Raw genomic sequence first — 26,536 nt, forward strand, 5'->3', positions numbered from 1 at the left:
ACCACCCCAGGAGGCGCGCACTAGCATCACACGTTTTACAGACGCGGAACCTGGGACACGGACGGGCGTGTGGTCACAGGGACTCACGGGATCCGAACCCAAGCTGGTCCCATTCTCAGCTTCCGGGTGAGAGAATTTCTTGATGAGGGGAGAGCACGGGTGGACACTCACTCATTCACATTTGGGCACCGATCGTGTGCCCAGCCCCGTTTTAGCTTCTGGGTACCCAGGGATGGACACGGCGGACAAGGTCCCGGCTCTCCCGGGGAGCTGGGGAGAGAAAAATAACAAGTATACGTAATTTCAGAGTGGTAAGAACTCTGAAAGAAAAGAACGCGGGGCTGGGGGAGAGGACTGGCGATTTTAGGTCCGCAGGGTCTTTGGCAAGCAGGGCGTGTGTGGAGACCCGACATTGGCCCGGGTCTGGACCCAACTCGGGTTGGAGAATAGAAGCAGTGCATGAGTGTGATGCAGAGCCTGGCTGCAGAGAGGCGCCTCCGATTGCACTTAATGGTCTCTATGTCCCTGCAAAGTGCGCCCATTTTGCTGATGAAGCTGAGAACGCGCTGTGAGCAGCTGCAGGCGGAGCGCGGACGAAGTCTCGGCCCAGCGAGAGCTCTCCGCGCACTCGACCGCGCCTGCGCCGGAGATGGGGCGGGGCCTCGGGGGAGGGCGGGGCCAGCGGCTCGGGAGCCGTTGGTTTTGGGGCGGAACCTCCGCGCGGCGAGGGCGGGCGCACGAGGCAAGGCTTCGCCGTAACGCCGCGGCCGGCCTCCGTGGGAGTCGCGGCTGGGGGTTGCGCGTCGTCTGCTCCGGCTCCGGCTCCGGCTCCGGCTCCGGGTGCGCGCGCCGTCTTCCCCCCGCAGACCGACTTCCGCCCGGCCCCGCCCAGCGCGAGGGGCGCGCGGCCTCCCGGAGCCCCCGGAGACTTGGACCGCTGAGCGGGAGGAGGCGGCGGGAGCGCGAGCTCCGACCAGCGTCTCGGCGGCGCCGCGGGTGAGCTGGCTGGTTGGGGAGGCCCGGCGGTGCCGGATGGAGAGCCCCTCAAGACCCCCGGCCTCTCTCGGGATCCACGGCCGCCTCAAGGACCCCGACAGAGCTCGGTTCCCAAGACCCCCGTCTCACCCGCCCTCGGGAGTCCCAGCCCCCGAGACCCTTTCGGAGTCCCCGGCCACCTCTGGCCCCTACACCTTCAGGACTCTCGAGCCCCCAAACCCAGGATTTCCCCTAGACCCCGAGACCCCCTGAGGCCCTCCCGCCGTTTCAGGGCCCCGGGACCCCTTAGGATCCTCGGTTCCAGAAACCCCCCAAGATTCCCTCAGGACCCCCGAGACCGTCCCTGACTTTCCCATCCCCGGGTCCCCTCAGAACCCCGCTGGGCCGCGAGGCCTTCCGCGCCATCTCCCCCGGCTCCCTGGGCCATCGTCCCCACCCTCGGCGTCTGCCCTGCCCTCTACCACCTGCCCTGAGGTTCTGTTGCCGTTTGGCTCCCTCTCCTCGCTGGTCTCGAGGCTGGGTTTCTCAAACCTGAGGTCCGTGGACCAATGGGGCGTCCGTGAAAGTGCTCCTGGGGGTTTGTGAATTCTTGATAATATAAAAGAAGTAGAGGCATAGGAGTCACCTGATGACTCTTTGTAACCAGGTAGGGGGTGTGATCTCAGCGCGGGCCGTGGCGTCGTGTTTACTGTTGCATTGAGGCCAGAGCAGGACAGGGTTTAATTTTCATGCTCTGCGGTGAGACTCATGGCTCCACAGAAGCGCCTAGAAAACAGATCCGATGTGGTGCACGGTGGCCCAGCTAAGTAGGTGAGGGGCTTGGGGCGGACCAGGACGCTTTGAGCTTGTCTCCTGATTTTGTCATTCATGGAGCTAATTTTTTTTTTTTTTCTTTAAATGGCTGTGGTGGGAGAGAATTGTTTGGAGGAAGAAAGACCACATGAGAGGTGGAGGTGACCTCGACCCAGGGTGGTGGCAGTGAGGACCGTGGCTTCTTCAAGCACGGCTAAGCTTCTTAAAGTCTAGACCCAAAAGACTAAGTTTCCAGGAATTGGCACTGGAGCCAGAGATGACACAGCCCCTGCTCTCAGGGCCACGATGGAGGGGGGTAATTAAGCACATAGGTAGTTTTTATATGGCCTTGAACTTAGCTGGGGTGAGGGTCAGATTCTCAGGAAGGGGTGTTATGGAGGGCTTCTTGGAGGGGAGGAAAAGTGACAGGTAATAGGTGAGCTGATTCTTGAAGGTTGAAATCAAGAAGTTTGCCAGGGTCACTCCAGGCAAAGGGACAGTATGTGAAAAGGAGAGGCATGCCACAAAGCACATGAGATTTTGGAAACCAAGAGGTGGGCTGGAGCATAGATTCATCCTGGGGCGGGGGGTGGCTGGAGATGTAATACCTCCTTAATGAGCAAGGTCCTCAGGGGCTATTAGAGGGAATCCCAAGTGGGAAGAATCCAGCTTTGTTCCCTGAGGCCCACCATGCCCTTGGCCCTTTCTTGAATTACTGCTTCTCCCATCCCCCGGAGTGAGTGATGGTCCAGCTCCCAGCTGAAGAAAGGTGGGCGTTGGTCAGTGGAGAGGAGTGAGGGAGGTGTTCCGGATAGAGGAGACCAGAATGGGGGAAACTGGGAAGCTTGGCAGAGGGCGGGGTTTCAGGCGTGGAGTGGCAAGAACGGGCTGGGCCAGGGTAGTCAGGACCAAAGCAAGAGGAGCTCCTGAAGCCCGGTGGAGGATTTGGTGTTTGAAGGGAGCGGGGGACCATCGAGGGGTTGGAGGAGGGGAGTGAAGAGGGGTTTTGTGTTTTTGAACAATTGCTGGGTCTGGTGTGGGAGAATTGTTTGGAGGAAGCAAGACCACATGAGAGGTGGAGGTGACCTGGACCAGGGTGGTGCCAGGGGGGACCTCGGCTTCCTCAAGCATGGCTAAGCTTCTTAAAGTCTAGACCCAAAAGACCTTTCCAGCTCTTTCTTGTCTCAGCCCACCGTCTTCTGCCTGGGGACTGACGCTGGGAACTTGTTAGTCCTTTTAGGGGAGGTTTTGGTCTTTTGCCCATAGGTCACCTAGGGCTTCATCAGGGTGACTGTGTGTCAGAGTGAGCCCAGCATCCACCCCGGAGGTGCACATGTGGCACAGTGGGCAGGGAGAGGAGAGGCTGGGTCTCAGAAGTAGAACCAGATCATGGAGTGTTTGGAGGCTGGGCTTGGGCGTCCTGAAGGAACTGGAAAGCCCTTGAAGGAGAGACGAGTTCAGATGTGTTGTGTCAGAAACGTCACTTTGGAGACAGTGTGGGACCAGAGGGGCTGAAACCGGAAGCAGGCTGGCTGTCAGTCCAGACAAGTTGTGAGGACTGCAAGGCATGGCAGAGGGTAGGGATTAGAGATCGATTGAGAATAAATCCACAGGACTTTTGTTTGCTGAGGTCTGGACTTGGGTGAGGGGCAGGGAGACTCGCCCGGTACAGTGACGCTGTACAGTAGAACTTTCTGTGGTGATGAAAGTGTTCTCGATCTGTGCTGTCCAGTTCACTCGACACGTGTGGCTGTCAAGCATTTAAAACGTGACCAGTGTGACCGAGGAACTGAATTTTAAATTTTATTTAATTTCAATTGATTAAATCCAGGAAGGATACCCATCGCGTGCATATGGTGTAGTGGGGATCGCACTGTCGTGGGCTCTGCTGTTTTAAGTGTTACCCCTTTTAGTGTTTGCAGCAACCCTGAGATGTACGATATTATTCCTTTTTTACAGATGAAGGAAATACAGCTCAGAGAGACGGAGTAACTCAACCCCATATTAAGTAGTACAGCTGATACTCGGTTGTTTAACTTCTAAGCCTGGACTCTTTCTGCTGGATCCTACTTCCTCCCTCAAAGAGCCTCAAGGTCTCTTTCCCAGGAGAATGAAGTCCTCTCCAGTGGTGGCTTTGTTTCCCAGCTGAGCCCTCCTTATCTGTTCCCTGCTAAAGTTAACACGGACAGCTGTGTGATAAGCTGCCAGCCGGGAGCAAACAGAAAGCTCTTGTGAGCTAGTTGTTTTGCCCGAGGCTGCTTCTTGCTGCCTCTAGTATCTTCCTAATGCTGGCTGTTTCTCTTAGCATTTCTGGAAAATGAATGGAGCAAGGAAGCAGGTGAACCTGCAGATCAGCCAAACTGTGTGGCTTGGTATTTGTAAAGATAGGTCGTAAAAAGAGGTACAAATGAGTACCTTACATGAAGTTTTGGGGTCACAGTGGACCAGCTGGTGCCCAGGATAGTGGCAAGATTATGGGACATAAGCCAGGAATGAGTTTATAGCTTGTCCCTGGACTCCCTAGGGGACCTTGACCAAGTCACTGCCTCTCAGTCTCAATTTTCACACCTGTTATTTAGGGTATTTGACATCGCAGAACCTTTAAGATCCCTCCAGCTCTAAAATTCTATAATTTTAGATTTCACTGGAGGTTTACTTTCTAGAACATCTCTTATTCCTCTTGGGATGGATAAATGCTGGTGCTTCAGCATTTGGCCTCTGCATTGGTGCATTTTAATAAGCCATTATTGGCTTATTGTTAAGTAACGTGTCTATTTGAGTTGTGCAGCATGTCATATCTGATGGACAAACTATTAACCAGTGACCACTTCACATGTTGGCAGTGTTCCTAGTAAAATGTCAGGTATATTTGCTTGCCCTCCTGAGCTGCACTGATGATTGGAGAAAACGTGCAAGACTCCATTTAGCATGGTGGTTGGCCTCTTAAAAGGGTTTAATGTCAGCGTTGGCCAGGTGAGAGGTAATAATAAGAGCCACGTCACAGGGTTGTTGAGAGCTTTACATGAGAATGCATGTAAAGTGCTTAGTGTTTGCCCTTGAATCTAATAGGGGCGTAGAAAGCGTCAGTAATTAATGTTGCTTTTTGAACTAAATTGTGGCCTTTAAATTTTTTACTAGTGGCGGGTTTTGTTGTTTTCTTGGTTTGAGCTTATGTGCCCAAGCAACTCTGTTTGGAGGCACTGGTTTCAAGAAGCAAAGGAACACATTTTTTTTTTTTTTTAAATTAATTTATTTATTTATTTTTGGCTGTGTTGGGTCTTCGTTTCTGTGCGAGGGCTTTCTCTAGTTGCGGCAAGCGGGGGCCACTCTTCATCGCGGTGCGCGGGCCTCTCACTATCGCGGCCTCTCCTGCTGCGGAGCACAGGCTCCAGACGCGCAGGCTCAGTAGTTGTGGCTCACGGGCCCAGTTTGTCCGCGGCATGTGGGATCTTCCCAGACCAGGGCTCGAACCCGTGTCCCCTGCATTAGCAGGCAGATTCTCAACCACTGCGCCACCAGGGAAGCCCAGGAACACATTTTGATCATTACAAAATAAGGATTTTTTCCCCCTGCAGTTTATTTTGACTGAATAAAAAGTGATTCATTAAGTAGCATGTTTTCAAATTAAGGTTTTGTATTTCCTGTAACTTGAAGAAAACAATTCATCCTGCAGATCTCTTACTAGTAATGACTGGGTTAAGTTTTACCAGAATCCAGTTTAAATGAATATGTCATTGTGGAGAAGCAGTGTTGAACCGAAAGCTTCCTGTTGCTGAGGGAGAGCAGCTAGCTGCTGAGGTGGTTTATAGTAATAGACAAACATCTTAAGGTTAAGTGCCTTTCAGACATTGGACGCACTCAAAATCTTCACAACAATCAGTGATGTGGATGGTGGCATTCCCATTTGACAGATTCGGAAACTGAGGTTCAGAGCGATCTCGGGGCTGGGGATATGGTGGTGTCTCCTGTCTCCAGATCCTGTGTTTTCTCCACCAGAGCCCCAGGTGTTGTGGTTTCAGGGCAAGCCTCTCCTTTGCAGTTCTGGAAGCTTAATTTTTGTCCATTTGCACCTTGTTTTCAGCTCAGGTGAACCTACTTATGCTAACCAAACTCGCCAGAAATACCTCTACCAACCAGATCCCAGATGATTCATTAGTGGTTAGAAGTCTGTCAAATGTACTTGAAAACTTCCTCTTGTTGCCCAATGATTTCTGCTTCTGTGGCCCCCCCTCCCAAGTCAACATGGGGAACCAGATTGCCATGAAAAAGGCAGTTTGAGGGAATCAAGTTAGTGTGAAGGGCAAGGAGGATGATGTTAAGGACCAGGTGTGTCAGTGTCAGTGAGCTATGGCCCCAGGCACTCCTCTGCATGTGCTGATGGAGCCGGGAAGAGCTTGCTTTATGGCCGGAGGCCTCCACGCCTGCCTGGGTGTAGTCGCAGGGCAATTGGTTTGGCCTCATTTAAGGACATTCCAGTCCTTAGGAACCACACTGGCTACAGGGATTACATTTAATACTAGTATTAATATTTCAGGTCTCCTGTCTCCTGTGAGTAGCAGATTTATAAATCATTTCTTAGTGTGGGTTACTTCTGTAACAGTAGCAGAGTGGTAATACCAGAGCTAGCTGTGTTGCCAGGCCTTTACATTAATCAAGTCATTTGTAGTCACAGTGACCTGACTTTTTCCACAAATTCTGGGGGATCTTATTCCATCACTATGGATTGGGTTCAAGTGAGTTCAAAGCGAGCATTTGGAAATTTTCATGAACATTTGCGATGTCCCTGTGTAAGGAATATATTTTGAGCGTATGTCTACTGTAGGCCCCTCTTCCTTCATTGTAATCTGGGGCTGTACAACTTGGGAGTTGTCATCTCCATGCTCTTTTATACCACTCAAAACCCATGTGATTATTTATAGGAAGAAGTTAAGAAGTTTTCTTAAGAATATTTTTCAGGGTCCCACAGACTGGAAACTTCTAATTCAGGGTTTGTACTTAAGTGAAGGTGTAATTTATAATAGAAAGTGATTCGTTTTAAGTTTTTTATTATGCTACTTGTAATAAAATACTATTCTTTTTTAAAAAATATTTATTTATTTATTTGGCTGCACTGGGTCTTAGTTTTGGCATGGGGGATCTTCGTTGTGGCATGCGAACTCTTAGTTGCGGCATGCACGTGGGATCTAGTTCCCCAACCAGGGATCGAACCTGGGCCCCCTGCGTTGGGAGCATGGAGTCTTACCCACTGGACCACCAGGGAAGTCCCTAAAATACTATTATTGACGAATATTTTCTCCCTCCCCCTCAAAACTTTATGGACCCTTTCACTCATTGATCTGTGCTTTTTTTTTTTTTTTGGTCTTGATACTTTTGTCTTTTTTCCCATCCCTCTGCTCTTTCTGGCTGTGTAGAACGGTAATGAGTGCTTCAAAGAACGGCCAGTTCTGTAGATCAGCACCTGGGCCTGGTTCAGCAGGACTCCGGCTGGCCTAGCTGGGGTCGCTCACGCAGTTGTGGTTATTTGGCTGCTTGCCTGGCGTTGAGCGGTCCCTCGTAGCCTTGCATGCTTGTCGAGTGGATGGTGCTGGGTTGTCAGCTGGTGTGCTCTCCATCGGTGGCCGTCCAGGAGGCTAGACTGGGCTTTAGGAGGCTGAGTTCCAAGAGGGCAGGCTCCAGTGTCAGCGTGCTTATCAAATGCTTGCTTGCTTGTTTGCCGACATCCCATTGGCCAAAGAAGTCATATGACCAACCCCGAGTCAGTGCGAGCAGGACTGACTACACAAGGGCCAGGGGACCAGGAGGCGCGATGGAGCGGGGGCGGGGAGGTCACTGACAGTCCGGCGCGGGCGAGTTAGGGAGCTGGGGAGCGGGACTTTGTTTTGCTAGCTGTAAATAACAAGTTTGGTGTTTGTAGTTTATTCTGTTTTGCATTAGACTCAGTTTGGTGAACATTTATTTAGTGCTGGACGCTAGGGATTCAAAGGATAAGGCAGTCTCTGGCTACTCTGAAGTTCATAAAATACTCATGATCTCAGATTTTAAGCAGAAAATATCCTATTTAGACTTTTATTCATGGCTTTAAATAAAAAGGACAGGAACTGCTTATACAAATCTGTGTTGGGGCCTGATTTTGCTTTCAGAAAATGCTGATAGGTCCTTGAAAAAGAAAATGGGTTGCCATGATGACTTGGCTTTGGGCCTGCAAACTGTGGTGACGACACCATCACCAAGGAAACCAAAAGATGCAGTGTCTAAAAGGTCTCTGAAGGCTTTTGTTCCTGTTGTCTGGAACCTGACTGGCTTGGAGGAATGGTGTTGGGGATGGGAGCAGAACCCCAGAGGCTTGCCCACCTACAGAAACTTCTAGGATCAGGCACTGAGTGCTTTGGAGGGAGATCTGCTTGGCCCTTGGTTTAAAAACAAGGAGAGATTTGGGGTACTTTCTAAGTCATTGTGAGATTTGGCTCGGATAATTATGCTGCTGAAAGAACAGGAAATGAGGTAATGTCTTTCAACATGCAGTGTTACAATGAACTGTAAATGTCTAAATATGGGCAGCTATGCAGTTCATCATTACATAGTTATTGTGTTGAGATTTAATGTAATTGGGTACTTTCTGTGTTGGCTACTTTGATCCTTAAAGACACCCATCGGTATTAAAGTCTAGAGGCTCACCTGCCTGTTGAGTTTGGAGCATGTGCGGTTCTGTTGGAAGTGCTGCGCAGCCGGCTCCAGGCCTTCATCACGCTCAGGAGGAGAATGAGTTTTGAGCGCTTAAGCCAGCAAACAACCACCCAGGAGTGCAGGCTGTCACCTGTTATATAAGTGCTCAGTACTTGTAGTGATAACTTGTTCTTCTGGAAAACTTTGAAATCACTTAATTTTGGAGTTAAGTCCAGCCCAGAAAAGTTTAATTTGTTCATACTTTTTTGCAGATGTGTAAATTCAATGTTGAGGTTTTCCATTTGTGTCTATCTTCATACATACATGGAGCATCGAAAGCAGCTGAACAATAATTGAAAGAACTAGAGAGAGATTTTTAAAAGTTCTTCACAACGGTGACAGTTTGGGGCATGTGATTTCTTAAGTCATTGGTTGACCAGTGACTGTTTAAAAAATATTCTAAAATGTTTTGTAGAGCAGGATGAGGTAAAAGACTCCTTTCCAGGTGGGAAGGAGTAACTATTTTCAAGTGATGTAGATTATTTGGGGGAGCAGGATTGGGGGGCAATTGGATTAGTCAGCCGTAAGCATCTCGTATTAACCTTTCATATAGGATTGAACAGGAAGAACCCTGAGTTCCGTCCTGCAGTGGGAGGTTGAGAAAGGACGTCTGCGGCCTCCTGAGCTCTGTGACTCCAGAGGTTGAATCCGGAGCATCTTTCCTGTGAGAGGTTCCCAAGCTTTCAAAACTCGGTCAGTTAGCAAGATTTCCTATTTCATAGCTGTTAAAACTGAGGATCGGTGAATAGTTAGGTCAGTCATTGAAATCTCCAGGCTGGGGCCCAAGGTTGCTTATACTGGGGATTATATAATATAGTGGAAAACCTCAATATTTATTCCTTTCCTTAGAAAATATCTAGTAGAAAAAAACAAAAATGAAACAGTCTGACCTTTGATGACTCAGATAGTAACTCCACAGCGGGAAGGAGTTAGGGCTGAGCACCAGCCTTGGGCAGGTGACAGGCATCAGGGAGCAGCACTTTCCTCACCTACAGACTGGTCTCTTAACATTTGGGGAAAGGTCACAGACACCTTTGGGAGTTTGAAGGGCGCTCTGAACCCTTTCCCATGAGCTGGGGCGGGGTGGGGGGTGGGGTGGGAAATGTGCACAGGCACCTACACAGAGTTCTGTATACATTTCCAGGGGATATTCTTACGATCCTGTTTAGCTTTAAAATCTAAAGATGCTCATAGACTGATTAAGCCTTGTTTCCTTCCCCTGGAAAATTATTTTTGATGACCTAATTCTAATTTAGGGGGGAAAAAAAAGAGATTATACATGTGAAAAGGTGGTTTTCAATTAGTGCTGGTTAGGCTATGCAAAGCAGGCACTTACGTATTCTGCTGATCACTTTTCTGGAAAGCAGTTTGGCGGTAATGTGCTGAGATATTTTACAGAGTTCATATTCTTTAACTGAGCAATTCTGCTTGTCAGAAATCTCTCCTAAATAAATAATTTCAAAATAGATGAAAACTTTGTGCACAGAGATGGTTGTCAGAGTGTTACAGTAATGCCCTACATTGGGGAGGTAGGTAAAGTAAATGATAGCATATCAGTAAGATAGACTTTCATGTATGTTGCTATTACATTTATATTTAGGAATAGTTTTGAATAACATAAGAGAAATGTTTTTATTAAAATGCATGAAAAAAGTAGGATATGACCTAAGGTCTCAAATGATGTAAAAATTTTAAAGGAAAAAGTCTAGAGGGAACTCTACAAATGCTAACAGTCATTGCTTGTAGATAGTAGGATTATGGGCTTTTTAATCTTTATTTTTCTGTATATTTCCTTCTTTGCAGTAAATGTTAGGTAGAGAATTGGGGGGGGAAATATGATTCTGGAAAAATGATAGAACATGGAGATAGTTTGGCAATAGAGACCTAGCTGATTCGAGAGCCGTGTTTTATGTAAGCTAAGAATTGACCTTTTACTTCGATTATTCCTTTGGACTGGATTTCAGTACGGCCGAGGGGAGGCCTGGCGTCTCCTCGGAAGACTTGCTGGGCATGTCGTGGTCCGTCTTGGTGCACCGCTCGGTACCCTCGAGAGCTCGGATAGTCCTGGAAACCCGTGTGTGGCTTACTTTATCGTGCCATTGCGTTGTCTTCCTTCCGTGATAAGTCGTTTGTGTTCGTGTCACCTGGAAGCGGTTCTGGAGCAGAGTCATGAGGGGCAGTGAACACACCCAGCGCTGAGCCACTGCACCACCTGCGCTCCCTCACACTAGTTTCCCTTCATCTTCCCTCCAGTGTCGAGCTTCGCAGAATCTGGGTCTGAGACTTTGCCTGGCCTGTCAAGTCACAGAATTAGGAATGGGGGCTTAGGAATCATTTTGGATGTACGTTTTTGTATACGATGCTTTTCAGTTATTCTAATTTAAAGAAAGCTCCAGGACCTTTGATTTTAATTCCACCTCATCTCTCTTCCAGGGTACTAATAAAAGAACTTTCATCTGGGAAGTAGAAGTCGCTTCTGACCGATTGCTTCTGAATCTCTTTAGGATTCACAGATGGATTCCGTGGAAAAGACAACAAACAGAAGTGAACAAAAATCAAGGTAAATGAAGTCAACTGCACCCTCAAACAGGTGTATAGCTTCCATCACAAGTCTCCTTATATGTTATTTGGTAGCTGGGAGGGTGAGTGAAGTGAGAACACCGGCTGGGGAGGGCATCTCCGGGGCCAGGTAACTACCCTTTGCTCCAAAGTAAGGAACGTTCGCAGAGGCAGCTCTCTTCCTGCCCAAGGAGGCGACTGTCGCCTGGCCTCCATACCGAGCAGCAGGTGACCAGAGGGTCGCGTCTAAGGCTGGGGGGGCCACGTTTCACAGGAAAGAAACCTCTGACTGGGAGTGGGCGGGTTACATTTCTGTAAAGTGACGCAGGAGAAGGAGGTGCTTGCCGGGGAGTGGGTTGCAGAGGACCAGCATTTTGCCAGGAATTTTCTTTTCTGTCCCTGTAATCAGGGATCATTTTATTATCATAGTTTGTATTTACAAGCTCTTTGCAGTTTTAAAGGAATTTAAATTGCTGAGATTTCTTGTTCACAAATACATATCACTTAAACGTGTGCTCAACACTATGGGGGACTCGAGATGAATAAGACAGTACTGTCCCAAGTCCCTTAGGAATGAGGATAGAACATGTGAGATTAATACACAAAAAGAAAAGTACACAGGCTCCGTCTTGCGGTTAGTATAACTGGGGGGACGATGCGTGTGTGTTTGTGTCCAGCACGGGCTGTGTTTGACCGGACACCTCACGGATGTTCCCACACTACACTGTTTTCTTTGTGGTTGCAGTACTTCCATGTTGGCTTTCATTCTTTCCCTCCCTTGTTTTTAGTAGAAAGTTTTTAAAAAGCCTCATCCGGAAACAGCCTCAGGAACTGCTCCTGGTAATCGGGACGGGAGTCAGTGCCGCCGTGGCCCCAGGGATCCCCGCCCTGTGCTCGTGGAGGAGCTGCATCGAGGCCATCATCGAGGCCGCGGAGCAGCTCGAGGTGCTGCACCCCGGGGATGTGGCCGAGTTCCGCAGGAAGGTGACCAAGGACGGGGACCTGCTGGTTGTCGCCCATGACCTGATCCGGAAGATGTCCCCTGTAAGTCTTTTCACACAAGTGCGTCAGGTCTCACTGGGGACACCTTGGCTCTGGGCCAGGTTGGTGAATGAGTCTAGCGTTTAGATTTCTCCAAGCCTGCATCGTGTCTGTTTCTCACCGCGTTGGGCTGACAAGCCAGAAATCTTTCAGTTCATCAGAATATTGTCCCTTTAAACAGACGGGGTGCCGAGCACAGTGTGGGCTCCTAAAACAGTCCATGTTAAACAGAACCTGGATAGGGGGCTTGTCTCAGGGAGGTCGCCGTGCTGCTCTGGGGACCAGCCTGGTGATCTCACCCTCTTTTAGCGAAGGGACGGAGCAGCCAGGTCTTCGTTTGGTCCAAGCAGGCCAGCCGCATCCCTTCACACGACCAGGGCTTCCCAAACATTGTAAGATGGGAGAAGATGGAGCTTCTTTGTCTGCAGGTGGGAAGGACCTAGCAGAGGAAGAGCGGTTGGTGATACAGGGGACACTCACTGAGTGATGCCCTGGAGCCATTGGGGCGGGTGCAGAAAGGGCTGAGCTCACACAGGTCACAGCCAGGTCGCCATCGCACAGGACGCACGCAGGGAGCTAGACGCTGTGGCCGAGGCCCAAGGCCGCTTTCTTCCCCTTAGGTTTGTTGAAGAAGTATAACCGTCATCTGAGAGTTGGGGTGGGGAGATGTTGAGGGTTAGTTAACCGAGAAGAAAGCCTGAAAACTAGTACGCAGAGCTTCGGCTGCTGCAGAAAGAAACCCAAAAGTACGTGGCTTGACTGTGATTGTGTTTACATTTCTCACATAAACATCTGGGTGGGCAGCCCCAGGGGAGCGCAGGGGCTTGACGGTGTGGGGAGCCCGGGCCCCCGTTTATGGCTCCGCCGTCTTCACCGTGCAGCCCGCACCTCGTGCTCAAGGTTAGCTGCCCCGACTCCTGCCGTGAGTGATGCGTGCCTGCCAGCTAGTGGGAAGGGGACAGAGGGGCCGTGCGTCCTCCCTTACGGGGGCTGACATGCAAGTCACTTTGTTTTCATGGCGTTGGCCGGAGTTGTACATGTGGCCATGCGTGGCTTTACCAGAGTCTGGGAAGTCGTTTTAGCTGGGTGACGATGCCAGGTATGGGTGTCGTATTAATAAGGGGAACTAGCGTCATAGGGCAGGATTTGGCTGCTGCTTGTTTTGTAAATAAAGTTCTGCGTTCCTTTACACAATGTCTAGGGCTGCTGCTTTCATGCTTCAGAGCAGAGTTGAGTACTGGCAGCAGAGACTGTGTGACCCGCAAAGCCTAAAATAGTTTGCTCTCGGGCCCTTTCTAAAGGAAGTTGCTGAGCCCTGTCAGGGGAGGAAGGGGCAGAGTCGATGGACCAGAGAAGGACCCCTCGGATGAGGCCGTTCGTTCGAATAGAGGCCAGCTAGGTTGATGCTTGTTTAATCAAGGAGATGAATATTTGGAGCTTTATCTTATTCTCCTCTTTACTTTTGTGTATTTTTGAGAACTTCCATAAAAAAAAAGAGTTCAAGTGAGGCAGTCAGAATGGTTGTTTTCCTTGTGTTCAGCGGGTTGGGAACAGGTACAGAGTAAGTGGAGAGTTGGTTTTCTCAGGGTTGGGGTTTTGCCCAAGGATTCCAGCAAAGCCAGGGAAGGGCGGGGAAGGTGAAAGCGAATTTCAGGAGTAACTGTAGTATTACATTATGGAATCTAGGCTGCGTAATGGGGGAAGTTAGGCTGGCGGGGGAGGGAGAGACAGTGGGTCAGTGCCATGGGTCCTGGTGGGGTGAAGTCCCCTGGGAGCCGGGGTGCTAAGAGTTGGGCAGGTGGAGGGAGAGGCGGGCCAGGGGTTCTGGAAAGGGTCCCGCTGCGGGTCATGATAAGGTTAGGGGTGTGGATGGCGGAGATGGGACAAGGTCGCTGGAGGAGGGTGATGGAGGCGTTTAGAGGCTGTGACATAGGAAGGAGCAGCCGCGTGGGTGTGAACCCAGCGTGAGCTGCGACAGACGCGCAGCTGCAGAGACTCGGCAGCGAGCGGGTGCCACCCTCGCATCCTCCCTGGTCCGCAGTGTGCGGGTGCCAGGGACGTGGGGAGCCGGTCTTCAGGGCAGAATGAGGCGAAGGCTCACAGAAGCGCGCGAAGATGAGGGCTCACTGACGGCCAGCCCCGGGAACAGCGGGAACAGCGGGGGTCTCCCGAGCGGGCAGGGATAGGAGGGTCGGAAGAGGGAGCGCCGAGCCCTGGGATGAGCGACCACCTGGGAGGACGTGGGGGTCTCTGGTGGACGCTCCCGACGCTGATGGCGGTGGTGACGGGGGCGCGGGGGGGGGCAGGGGCCGGCAGAGGCGTTTCGTGGGAATGCACGGGTCAGGTTCTCCCGCCCGTGCTGCTGGCCCCGGGGCGAGGCTGGCGGAGGGGCGCGCGTGCTGGGAGCGCATGAAGCAGCCTCCTGGCGCCACACCCCGTTTCTCTGATCCCGCCACAGCACAGCTCTTCCGGGGCTGTCGTGTTCGCTCTTGCCCGCTGCCCGCCTCCCCTCGGAACCCAGCGCGGCCGGGCTCCCCCGAAGCCGCTCTGGTCAAGGCCACCAGTGACCTTTGGTGCTACATCCAGGGGCCCAGTCCCACTCCTGACCCTGCTGGGCCTCTCAGCAGCATGACACGCTGTCTTTCATCCAGTTCCCTAGAGCAGCAAGGAGGAGGAGACCAGTGCCTCTGTGGCTCTCGCGGAGGGGGAGGGAGCCCCGGTCTTCACTGTAGTCTTCAGGGCCCCACGTGATCTGGTTCCAGGGCAGCTGTCTGGCCTCACCTGTGACACGTGCCCTCACTCCTCTCCGGAGACCAGGGCCCCTCGCCCGCCCTCAGCCCCACCTGTGCTCTCACCTCGGTGCCTCGCGCTGGCTCCTGTCCCGCTTGGACCCCCCTCTCCAGAGCTGCCTCCCTCCCTCCGCGCTCTGCTGAGGCCGTCCCGGGGCCCGCTGGCCTGTTTACCCTCTGCCGCGCGGCAGCGAGCCCCCTTCTCTGCTGGGCTTCCCCGCAGCGTTGATCACTGCTGACGTGTTGGCACGTTACCTGCCTCCCTCCCCCAGGGTTTCAGTAAACTCTACAACGTCAGCCGTTTTCTCTCTTTTTTAAAAAACCACTGCATCCCTGGCGCCTAGAGTACTGTCTCCTGCCTAGGTGCTCGGTGGTGACTGAGAGATGGCGGTTTTGTAACTCCGGGTCCACCTCTCCGTAGCGCACGGGCGACACCAAGCCCAACTTCTTCCAGGACTGCCTGCTGGAGGTTTTCGACAACCTGGAGCAGCACATCCAGAGCCCGCTGGTGCTGCAGTCCATCCTCAGCCTGATGGAGAGGGGCACCATGGTGCTGACCACCAACTACGACAACCTGCTGGAGATCTTCGGGCAGCAGCACAACAAGCCCATGGAGTCTTTGGATCTGAAGGACAAGACCAAGGTGCGGGCCGGGCGCCGGGGCGGGAGGCGGGCTAGAGGCAGAGGCGCAGGCATGTTTGCACTGCTGCTGTGGTGTGGCCCGAGCTGTCACCTCCCAGCAGAGGGCCCGTCATAGGAAAGGTGCTGTCTGCTCGCGGAGGCTCCTCTCCCCGCTGGAACGAGGCACGGAGGGCCTGGGACAGGGCGCTGCCGCCAGCCCCTCAGGACCCCTCGTCTACCTGCTCTGGCTTCCGGTTTGCTTCTGTCCTGCACACCCGCAAGGGCTCTGTCATCGTAGGAGATGTGGGTGATAGAGGCTATAGTTCAGGAAAGCAAGATCACCTATAGTCCTACTGCTGTGAATTTTGGTTAATTCACTTATTTATTTATTAACAACTGGGATTGCAATACACGTCAAGTTTTTGGGCTGATTTTTTTTCCCTTAATATTATACTGTGAGCATTTTCCTGTCATCAAGCTGTCTTTAAAAGCATGGTTTTAAATGTAATTTCATTGTGAGACTGGATTATAGTTATCATTGTGAGCATATTTTCACAACTATAAATAACGCTACAGTGAAAATTCCTACACTTTTGATAAGTTCGTGGAGAACTGTTAGGGTCAAAGGGTATGACCATTTTAAAGACAAACGATGTAAATCACCCACGTGTTCTCCAGGAAGATTTCCAGTTTACACTCCTGCAGCTGTGTGAGGGGGACTCCGTCTCCCATGTCTTGCCAGCACGAGGCGTTACTAAAAAACCTAACAAAACACATTTCTCCCATCGGATAGGTGTACATTTTACGCTTTTATGTCTTTCATTGCTAAGGTTGACCACAGTTTGATTGCATCGGTTGTATTTCCTGTGCGCCGTGTGTGCCTGTGGATTTGTACGATCGCTGCCGGCTACGGCTGCTGCCTGTTCCTGCTTCACTGCTGGCGGGCAGGGGGTCCCAGCCCCGCTCCACACGCAGGGACACCGAGGCCCGTTGCGATGCTGTCTTACTCGGGACCCGGGGAAGTGTGGGAGCTGCCCTTAGGCGGCCTGTCTCCCGGCGCTTGGCTGAGGAATTGTGACGGGGCCCCGGCCGACGCCGCGAGCGGCACCCCCCCTCCCCGTGACACGTGGCAGGACACCTGCTCCCATGTCGGAGCAGCGTGGCCCCGTCTGCGGGGCTGCTCCCTGCTGTACCGAGGGCCCCTGGAGATAAACTGCACGTGGCAGGGAACAGAAGTGCTGGCTCCTCCGCCTGCTCGTGGGGGGCTGGGGGCGGGGGTTAGTCCATTTGTCTGGGGTTGTCAGTCCGGCCCGCTGACGTGAAAGCCCCTGGCGTGGAGATAAAAGGAATATACGTGATGTGCATCTTCTGTATCTTGAAATGAAGCCAATTTAGAGCTATTTGATAAATTATTTTTTCTGTATATGTGTATTCTTCTGGGTGTACAAACAATGTATACCTAGCAGTAATTAAAATAAAACATGTGACTTAGAAGTGAAAGCCTTCATCATCTCCCTAAAGTCATCAGTCTTGACAGTGTGCTATAAGCTGAGATGTTAAAGGTATTTTCTACCTAACAGTCTCGGTCTCTGAAGAAGTTCTTTTCAACATGGCAGGACAGGAATAAGTAGCATTTAACACCTGAGTTTCTCTTAGGTTTAAAGGTATAATTATAAATTGAAGCATCTCTCTTACTGTGTCCCAGGTAGGTCTGAGAGGCCATGAGTCACTGTGGATATTTCCTCTTACACCTGTTTTACATACCAGCGTTCTTCCCCTGTCTGGCTTGCTCTTTGCTAGGTCCTTCAGTGGGCTAGAGGACACATGAAGTACGGAGTTCTTCACATTCACGGCTTATACACAGACCCCTGCGGGATGGTGTTGGACCCATCGGGATACAAAGACGTTACTCAAGACCCAGAAGTCATGGTATGCCCATCCTGACTAGGCCCTGGTTGTACCCCTGGGGCTGCTTGGCGGCCGCTAGCCAGCAGTGGTGGCGGTCTGAGCAGGTTCCTGGCCTCTAGGCCTCCTGCCCCTCGGGTCACACCGCTGCTCTCAGCGCTGTCTCCAGGGCCCGGCACAGGGTCTGGCACAGGGTCTGGCACCTGGCACAGATGCTCAGCGAACGTTCCGTGATCCTTTTGCTCAGGGTCACAGTTACGTTTCTTCAGCGTGACTCACAGGCCCCCGCACGGTCTGCAGCGCTCTTCTCTGGCCACTCCTCTCTACTCATCTTTTTTCTGTGTTCATTCAGGCATCTTCTTCCCTTTCTCTATTTAGCAATCTCTTTTAGCTTTCAAAACCTAGTTTTAAAATTTCATTCTCTGTGAGGCTTTTTTGATATCCTGGACAAAATGAAGTGTGGAGAAACTGCCTGCTAGCTTTTTATAAACTCATTTATTATGGCACTTAAGAAGCCACGGGCCTTCACTGACTCGCTGTTGAGCTCAGCATCAGGCCCTCCCTCCCTCGCCCCTACGCCCTGGGCACAGGGGTGACGCCCCTCAGTGGCACCAGTACTGCGTGGGAAGAAGTTCCTTGCCAATACTGAACCTCTCTCTGAGGTGTTTGGGTGTCTGAACTGGTGATTCTCTGCTGCGTGCCTGAGTGACCCCACTAACAATCTTCGTTTCCCTCTACGCCCACTCCCTTGGGTCATTGTCACTGGTCCCCTCCTCAGCTCTCCTGCCCGCACTCCCCAAAACCCTGTTTTTCCGAGGCCAGGCCCCTCTCCGTGGAGTTCCCATCTGTGATTCACTGAGACAGAGGTTAATTCCAGGGCGTTACATGTGCACAGCTTGGAGCTGAAAGAAAATTTCATGCCCTTATTTTATGTTTTAATCATTTAAAGTTGTACATAATTCTAGAAGATTTGAATTGAGTGACTACACTGACGAGATGGTGGGTGGGGAGGGGTGGGCAGTAGCGCATCTGCACGGATTTGGGGACGTGGATTTGGGGCCTGGGCTGTTTACCCTGGCTTGGAGAGGAAGGGGCCCCCTTCCTTTCTGCTTTTCTAACTTTGCTCCTCTGTGGCTCTTGGGAAAGGCTGGTTAGGGAGCAACGATTTAAAATCGCAAATATCTAGCTTTACATCATAAGATCCCACTCACTTTCAGATGAGCATGTCGATCTCCTCGTTGGTTCTTTCACAGGAAGTTCTTCAGAACTTGTACTGCACCAAATCTTTTCTGTTTGTGGGCTGCGGAGAGACCCTTCGTGATCAGATATTCCAGGCCCTCTTCCTTTATTCGGTGCCGAACAAGGTGGATTTGGAGCACTACATGGTTGTGCTCAAGGAGAACGAAGACCATTTCTTTAAGCATCAGGCAGACATGCTTCTGCATGGGATCAAAGTCGTGTCCTACGGGGACTGTTTTGACTATTTTCCGGGGTACGTGCAAGACCTTGCCACTCAGATCTGCAAACAGCGAAGTCCAGGTATGGGATTTTTTTTTCACTTTTCAATATACAAATCTGATAGGATTCTTCCTTTTTTTTTTTTTTCCCTTTTTTGTAGATATAAATTACATACCATAAAATAAAATTGAAAGGTAATTTTACATACCATTAGATTCACCAGGCTTCTAGTTATTTTTTTTAATGTCTCTGGGTACTTTAAAAATAGAAGACTAGGGTTATTGGTATGATAGTAATAGCGTATAAATAGAACGTTATAGTTAAAGCTGTGCATATAGTTGTACGCATCTATTCGTTACAGATGACATGCCATGCTTCAGATTACCTTAACCGAGAAAGAAAACTGCGCAGCCAGCTTCATCAGCTGGGATACTGACAACCTGAAAAATGCAGATACCTCATACCTTTATCCTGTCACTACCTTTTAAAAGTTAAAACACAGCAGCACAAAATGATTTCGTGCAGACTTTTATTTCTTTTTTAAATAACATCTTTTCCCTGTTCTGCTGAGTGCAACACACCTTTTAAGTAATTGTCCTTGGCCCTTCTTTGGGGAATTGATCATCTGCCAGGAATGACCAAGAGAAGTGAGCACTTCTTTTTTTTTTTTTTTTTTTTTTTTTGAGTAGTTAATATATATTTTAAGTGAGCGCTTCTTAAACTGGTCATCTTGCCATAAGGGCAGTTCATGGCTTTGAGTTTGGTGTCATAAAACATGGATGACGGCAAACTTCAAGAGGTCTGTATTGGCTGTCATGTCACGGTAATAGGAAACTCAGACGTGGTCACCCACACAGTGGAATTGGGTTAACCACAAAGCTGCCTGCATGTGACCGGCCATGAACTTGAAGACTAGAGATAATGCGAAGATCACGGGAACCAAATGCACAGATAATCCAGCAGTCTAGCTTCTTCCCACTAGTCCTTTTCCGAATTGCTAATAATTAGCAAGATGGACTGACTTAAGTTGCATTTACATTAATAAAAGTGTCATTAGGGTGGCAGTCAAGTTTTTTTACTAAGGGAAAGAGCAGGGAGCCGACCCTTGCGCTGTGTTACACACTGCTATGAATTTTACATTCTTGACCTTATTTCACTTTTCGTCACAGTATCCACTGCTACTAAGTAGATGATTTTAGAACTGATGAGACAGGCTCAGAGAGTTAGTGCCCAGGTATTTTGAAGCTGGGGCTGGGGTCCTGGACCGACAGCAGTGGAACATGCCTTCAGGGTGTCCCTGCACGGGCCTGCGTGCCGGCCCGCAGGACCTCAGCCGGGGCTCCTGCGCGTGCCGCCGATGGCGGGGCCCTCCGGTCCCCACCCAGGCCCCCTTTTCCAGACCCTGGCCACTGAGTGCATTTGACAGGCTGCTGGGGGCTGAAGGCTGTTTGGACTTGTAATGTGTGACCGCGTCCTCAGGGACATCTGTACGCGAGTTCTTGAGGTGCTTCTCCTGTTGGAAGAGGGTGTTGGGTCAGCAGCAACGGCAGTCGTGGTGGCAGCTCCCCGCGCCCGGGCTGTCGGGGGCTTCACACGTCGGGGTTCAGTCCTCACGTCGGCCCTGGGGGTGGAGAGGAGGGGCGGGAGCCGGCGCCGCTGCCCCGGCGCGCAGAGCAGGCTTCAGGCTGGCCCGGGCCTCCCCCGCTGCGTCACAGCCGGCCTCGCCTCCGTCTCCACCGCCGGCCTGACGAGGAAGCGCTGGGGAGTCGGTTCTGCTGACTGTTCTCCTTTCTTCCCCAGATGCCGATCGAGTGGACAGCACCACGTTGTTCGGTAAAGCAGATCTTGGTTTTGCCAGCCTGTTTTTTGCCTACATGTTCCAGTGTTTTCCTGCTCTTACTTCTAAAATCATAGATGTGTTTCTCACATTGAATACTTAGCCCGTGTTGTGTCAAGACATCCCCGCCAGAGATGATAGATGGCAACACCTGCCTGACGGTCCCTTGAACTGGGAAGCAGCTCTGTCAAACGTGGGCCATCCACTGGTGCCAGGAATAATTTCCTGTCCTGGAACCAAGAGTCCGGGGGAATTAGAACAAGAGTCTATTTGTATCATACCATTGGGTCTAAGATGTAGTTAATTTTTTTTTATTATCAGATATAATTGCTTTACAGTGTTGTGTTAGTTTCTGCTGTATAATGAAGTGAATCAGCTCCATGTATACACATACCCCCTCCCTCTTGGACCTCCCTCGCCCCCGCCCCCCGACCTAGGTCATCACAGAGCACGGAGCTGAGCTCCCTGTGCTGTACCGCAGGGTTCCCGCTAGCTCTCTGTTTTACACATGGTAGTGTATAATTTGACCCATCCCCTTCAGAGATTTTAATTGCAAAGGTTCTAAGCATTGGTGTAAAATTTTCTATCTACTACGTGGTTGAAACGTCCATACTCATCTTGCAGGGCTCGACTCTGCCCATTTATGAGTTACCAGGTATGACTGCGCTCAGAGGCTCCCAGCGTCCACCCTGGGGTGAACTTAGTGCCAGGTTTCCCCATGCTGGTCAGTCAGTTGGGTTAGAAGGGGCTCTGGTCAGTGGAGCCGGGGACCTTGCAGCCCCGGTTTCCCTGCCCCTCTCAGCAGAGCCACAGATAGAAACTTGGTAGTGCTGCACGGGCTTCAGTTAAGGAATCGTGAAACAGGCGTGCTCAGCTTTCCGTTTCTCCCTTATCTCCGTGGGAAAGGACACATTTATTTTAGCTGCGTTCTCTGACTCCCAGAGTCATCCATTTCTCTTGAAAAAAGCATTAACTTGATAGACATCTGTAGCATATGGTAGGGATTAGTTGGTCAGTGCTTCAGTAAAATCAGATAAGTGTTTTTTAAATTAAAACAATTTTTTAAATTGAAGTATAGTTGCTGCACAATGTTATATGTTACAGGTGTACGATATAGTGATTCACAATTTTTAAAGGTTATACTCCATTTATAGTTATTATAAAATACTGGCTATTTTCCCTGTGTTGTACAATATACCCTTGTAGCTTATCTTACACCTCATAGTTTTTACCTCTTAGTCTTCTACTCTTATGTTGCCCCTCCCCCCTTCCCTCTCCCCACTGGTAACCACTGGTTTGTTCTCCAAATCTGTGAGTCTGCTTTTTTCTTACATTACTAGTTTGTTATATTTTTTAGATTCCGCATGTAAGTGATACCATGCAGTCTTTGTCTGACTTACTTCACTTAGCATAATGCCCTTCAAGTCCATCCATGTTGCTGCAAATGGCAAAATTTTGTTCTTTTTTATGGCTGAGTAGTATTCCATTGTATTCCAAGATGTATTCCACGTCTTCCTTATCCATTCATCGGTTGATGGACACTTGCACTTACTTCCATATCTTGGCAATTGAAATCATACTGCTATGAACACTGGGGTGCATGTATCTTTTCCAATTAGAGTTTTTGTTTTTTTCCGATATATACGCAGGAGTGGGATTGCTGGATCATATGGTAATTCTATTTTTAGTTTTTTGAGAAACCTCCATACTGTTTCCACAGTGGCTGCACCAGTTTACATTCCCACCAACAGTGTACAAGGGTTCCCTTTTCTCCACATCCTTGCCAACATTTGTTGTTTATGTTCTTTTTGATGATAGCCATTCTTAGATAAGTTTTTTAATAAAAGTTTTCATCTTTCAGGTAATGCATGCCAGGACTGTGCAAAGAGGAAGTTAGAAGAAAATGAAATTGAAGTTTCAAAGAAACTCAGACAATCAGATACTGGTATAATGTCTTTTCTTTTCTTTTTTTAAAAAATTTTATTTATTTATTTATGTTTGGCTGCGTTGGGTCTTCGTTGCTGCGCATAGGCTTTCTCTAGTTGCAGCGAGCGCGGGCTTCTCATTGTGTTGGCTTCTCTTGTTGCAGAGCACGGGCTCTAGGTGCACGGGCTTCAGTAGTTGCGGCACGTGGGCTCAGTAGTTGTGGCTCGCGGGCTCGAGAGTGCAGGCTCAGTAGTTGTGGCGCACGGGCTTAGCTGCTCCGCGGCATGTGGTATCTTCCCGGACCAGGGCTCGAACCCGTGTCCCCTGCATCGGCAGGTGGATTCTTAACCACTGCGCCACCAGGGAAGCCCTGTAATGTCTTTTCTATTTTGCAGATTGGCCTTATTTGGAGGTGTTTTCAGTCATAGTGGTTTGCTTTAATGCCCCAGCCTCTTGGTCGAAGGAATGATACATAGATCATTCCAACTGCCCAGAGGTTCCTACTTTAACAATTTCTGTTTCTTTAAGTTAGCATGTTATTGAAGAAAAACTCGCCAAGTACACAAATTGTAAGCAGCGCAGTGAGTTTTCACAAAGTGAATGTTTCCCCCATGTCTGGGGCTCCTCAGCTGCCTGCCGGCATTTTAGAAGGCGGGCCCGGGTGACTGTTCCGCAGTCGGCTGTGTGGATTTGCCGCCGCCGCTGCTGCATATGCACAGCTTTCCTGTCCCAGGCCGCCCTCTGAATTGGTGGTGTGTGTATAGGGCAGCAGAGCGGACTGCCGGGTGGACTTTGCTCCAGAGCAGTGGGCAAGCCAGTCTGTGGGCTCCAGGGGATCCCCTGGATGCCAGCACCCACACCGGCAGCCTCCTCTCCAAGCAGGTCTGTCTGTGTAGAGAGCGCCCTCTGGTCTTCCTTACAGAAAGCTTTGTCCTGCTGTGCATGTGGGTGAGACCAAGGTTCACCTTCTCAGTGCTGCTGGCCATAGCTGCAGGCGGGAGGGCTCAGAGCGGCACGGCAGGCTCCCACCTGCAGGCAGTCCCGTTGTGCACACACCCTGAGCCTTCACTCTTCTCTGCAAGTCAGCAGGCTCCCGCCCTGTGTGCTGAAATTGCCCCTCACTGTTGACAGCCGCCCCCTCTTCCAGTCCACTGAGAAGGGGAAAAGCACGCACATTCATGGGTCGAGATTTCCATGGAGCTTTGCAAATCTAATGTTATCATTTACTTTGTCCCGCGGTGGTATTTATAACTCAGAAAGCCATTTTTAGACAGTGGCCACTATTTCCATTATGGAGGTATTTTCAAAGTCTTTAGCACATAAGAAAAACCATAATCAATTTTTGAAATAAAAATCCCATTGCAGATACTTTTTTAAGATCAACTTTAATGTTTTGGTATTCCTTTCTTTTTGTTTAAACAGATGATGCTGGAGGGTCTTGAAATCTTTAAAACCAATAAAACCTGCAACTTGAAAACCAGCCTTCTGTAACCACAGTGCCATCCCAAACGATGAGGAAATGTTAGAGAACTCCACACAGGACCTCTTGATCCTGAACCGTCAAATACCCCAAAAGAGCCATGTGGGTGTGTGGCCCTCAGAGGCTGGGTGAGGGAGTTCCGCGTTGTGTTGAACTGCTTGGGAGGTGACGCATACACACGGCAGGTATCCTTTGTGAGGACAGATACACAACTACCTCAGGGACCAAATCAATGGGCAGGGACGTACCTGGTATTCCCGACTCCCATTTGATATGCCCTGTCAGGTGGTTTTTTTCTCTAATAAAAGGGGGAAAGTAAAGACTGTCCAAGCAACAGTAGTTGCCAAAGAGAAAATAAGACACTAGACACTTAAATCTTATAATTTTTGTGGAAACATCCATTAGTGTAGAAAAAAAAATTAGAAGTGTGTTTGTTACATTGTTAAATAGTAAAGAAGGAATGGAAACTGGAGGCACTGAGTCCGCCAGTGAGAGCGGTATGTTTTAAGAATGACTTGACCTGTAGGCTTCTCTGGAGTTGTGTAATTTCAGTTAGTACTTGGTCTCTAAAGAATGGCAGGTCTAACTGTTACTAAGAAGTGAAGTCTTCAGGAGCCAGAGGGCCTTTTCAAAAGCACAGGTCATGCAAGTGTGTCATGCGATGGATAACTGAGAAATTACAAGTGGAGCACAAGACCAAGTTCTAAACTTTTAGTTCAATTCCAAGCTTTCCAAGCCTTTATTCTATGGGTTAAGGTCCAACCTTTCTGTTCTTGTCTCTTAAAATCCTCTCCCCACAGCCCATATTAAAGGATTTGCACAGAGTGAAGTAGGCAAAACTTGTCAAGGGCCTGTTAACACTTTAGACGTTGTCAGGGTTCGCGCAGGGCAGCTGGCATGCTGGACTGCGTGCTCGTGCCCAGGGAGTTGCTCTGTGGCCCTGGCGCTGTCCCTGCTTGGCTTCTGTGTCAAGGCTGCCTGTCTTGTAGCTCCCCACGGGTTTAGGGAAAGTGAAGCATGAAGTTGGGATGTGTAGGGAATGAGAGAAAAGCCAGAGAGTTGCTTAAGACCTTTTTTGTTTTTTTCTTTTTGAAGCATGGAAAACAAATCTTTTATGTTATTCTGGTCAGAAATAAAATTTTATCTTCAATTCCGTTTGCTCAACTTTTCTTTAGTTATGACAAGGTGTGGTATCATGTACTTAATGAGAATTTTTACCTTGAGTTGCCACTCAGTTGTGAAACTGATTACTTGAATGTGTTTATTAAACTTTTTGAAAAGCAAACTAAGTTGGCTTTTTAAAAAGAGACACATTTATAAAGTGCAATCCGGGCAAGATATGTGAATTTGAAAGTTGGTCATACATAGGGTGTAGCAATATTACAAGCATGGAAAATGATGTGAAACAGGACATAAAACTGGAAAAGTAGAGCCAGTTCAAGACGAGCTCTGAGTGCCATGCTGAAGAATCGGAGGCCTTCTTGTTGTAATGAGTGAATATATCTAGTCAGTTCTGCTGTGATTCTTATTTTAAATGCAGATTTAGAAAGAAAGAAACAATCTGAGCATAACTTGTTCACTTATTTATAATTTTGTCTCTCAGAAACACTGGGTCAGAGAGTGACTAAGTATGGATTTGTTTGCTGCCTCAAGCTTAGAATAGCTTTTACATTTTTAAATGGTTATATTTTAAATAATAGTTATACAGACACCTACACAATAGTCTCCTTGCTCCCTCATCGAAGCCTGAAATATGTATTACTCTCTGGCCCTTAAAGAAGTTTGCTGGACCTGCTCTAGGTGAAAGCGGGAGACTGCAGCCGGCTGCGTGGAGCTGCGGGGGGTACACCGCCCAGCCCTCAGCCCCCGGCCAGCTCCCTCACACAAGCCTCCTTCCCCCACTCGACCTCAGCAGCAAGCTTCACCCGATGGGTTGCCCATTTCACAAGCCAACGTCTGAGTGTTTTTGAGATGAAGTGCCATATATGCTATAGTATTTGTGAATCTCTTAACTATTTAGTGTGTATAAAACCAGCTATTTATTAAGTTCCTGTCTTTTTTTTTTTTTTGGACCCCATGTTTCCCATCACCCGGTGGTTTTCATTGTGTACTTTTGCATGGCGCTGGGGTTTTCAGGAATATGGGGGTACTGCGTTATAACAGAACAGTGATCCTACTCAAGGATCACCGGCAATCCACGAGTCCAAGTTACAAGACAGAGAGAACAGCCCAGGCAGAGAAAAGGGTCTACACTGAGCTGTGTCACCGAAGGGACATTTCAATGTAAAGTTGATGCCTTTCAAGGCAGAAGGCGGCGGTGATTTAGTTGGTATTACCAGCACTAAAACAAGGAACAAAGGACTAGTGGCTTCTGCTATCTCAAGTTCTTAGAGACTAGCTGATGGAGCA

At 49.6% G+C, this 26,536-nt stretch overlaps 1 protein-coding gene across 6 annotated transcripts; it reads left to right on the forward strand.

Moving 5' to 3' along the window:
* Positions 1-737: 737 nt before the first annotated feature.
* Positions 738-25,280, forward strand: FAM118A (family with sequence similarity 118 member A). 6 transcript variants are annotated; one of them, XM_036866932.1, is made up of 10 exons: positions 738-996; positions 9,065-9,204; positions 10,945-11,071; positions 11,859-12,114; positions 15,322-15,543; positions 17,322-17,450; positions 18,680-18,965; positions 20,685-20,717; positions 22,583-22,666; positions 24,070-25,280. In XM_036866932.1, the coding sequence occupies exons 3-10, from the start codon at positions 11,025-11,027 to the stop codon at positions 24,087-24,089; spliced, it is 1,077 nt and encodes a 358-aa protein (XP_036722827.1). In that variant the 5' UTR covers positions 738-996; positions 9,065-9,204; positions 10,945-11,024; the 3' UTR covers positions 24,090-25,280. The 6 variants fall into 6 exon arrangements, with proteins under 6 accessions (XP_036722827.1, XP_036722826.1, XP_036722831.1 ...); XM_036866931.1 differs by lacking the exon at positions 9,065-9,204; XM_036866936.1 differs by lacking the exon at positions 9,065-9,204 and having other exon boundaries at positions 15,355-15,543.
* The last annotated feature ends 1,256 nt before the right edge of the window (positions 25,281-26,536 follow it).

This window comes from Balaenoptera musculus, chromosome 10, assembly GCF_009873245.2.
Source record: "Balaenoptera musculus isolate JJ_BM4_2016_0621 chromosome 10, mBalMus1.pri.v3, whole genome shotgun sequence".
NCBI classification, from domain to species: Eukaryota; Metazoa; Chordata; class Mammalia; order Artiodactyla; family Balaenopteridae; genus Balaenoptera; species Balaenoptera musculus.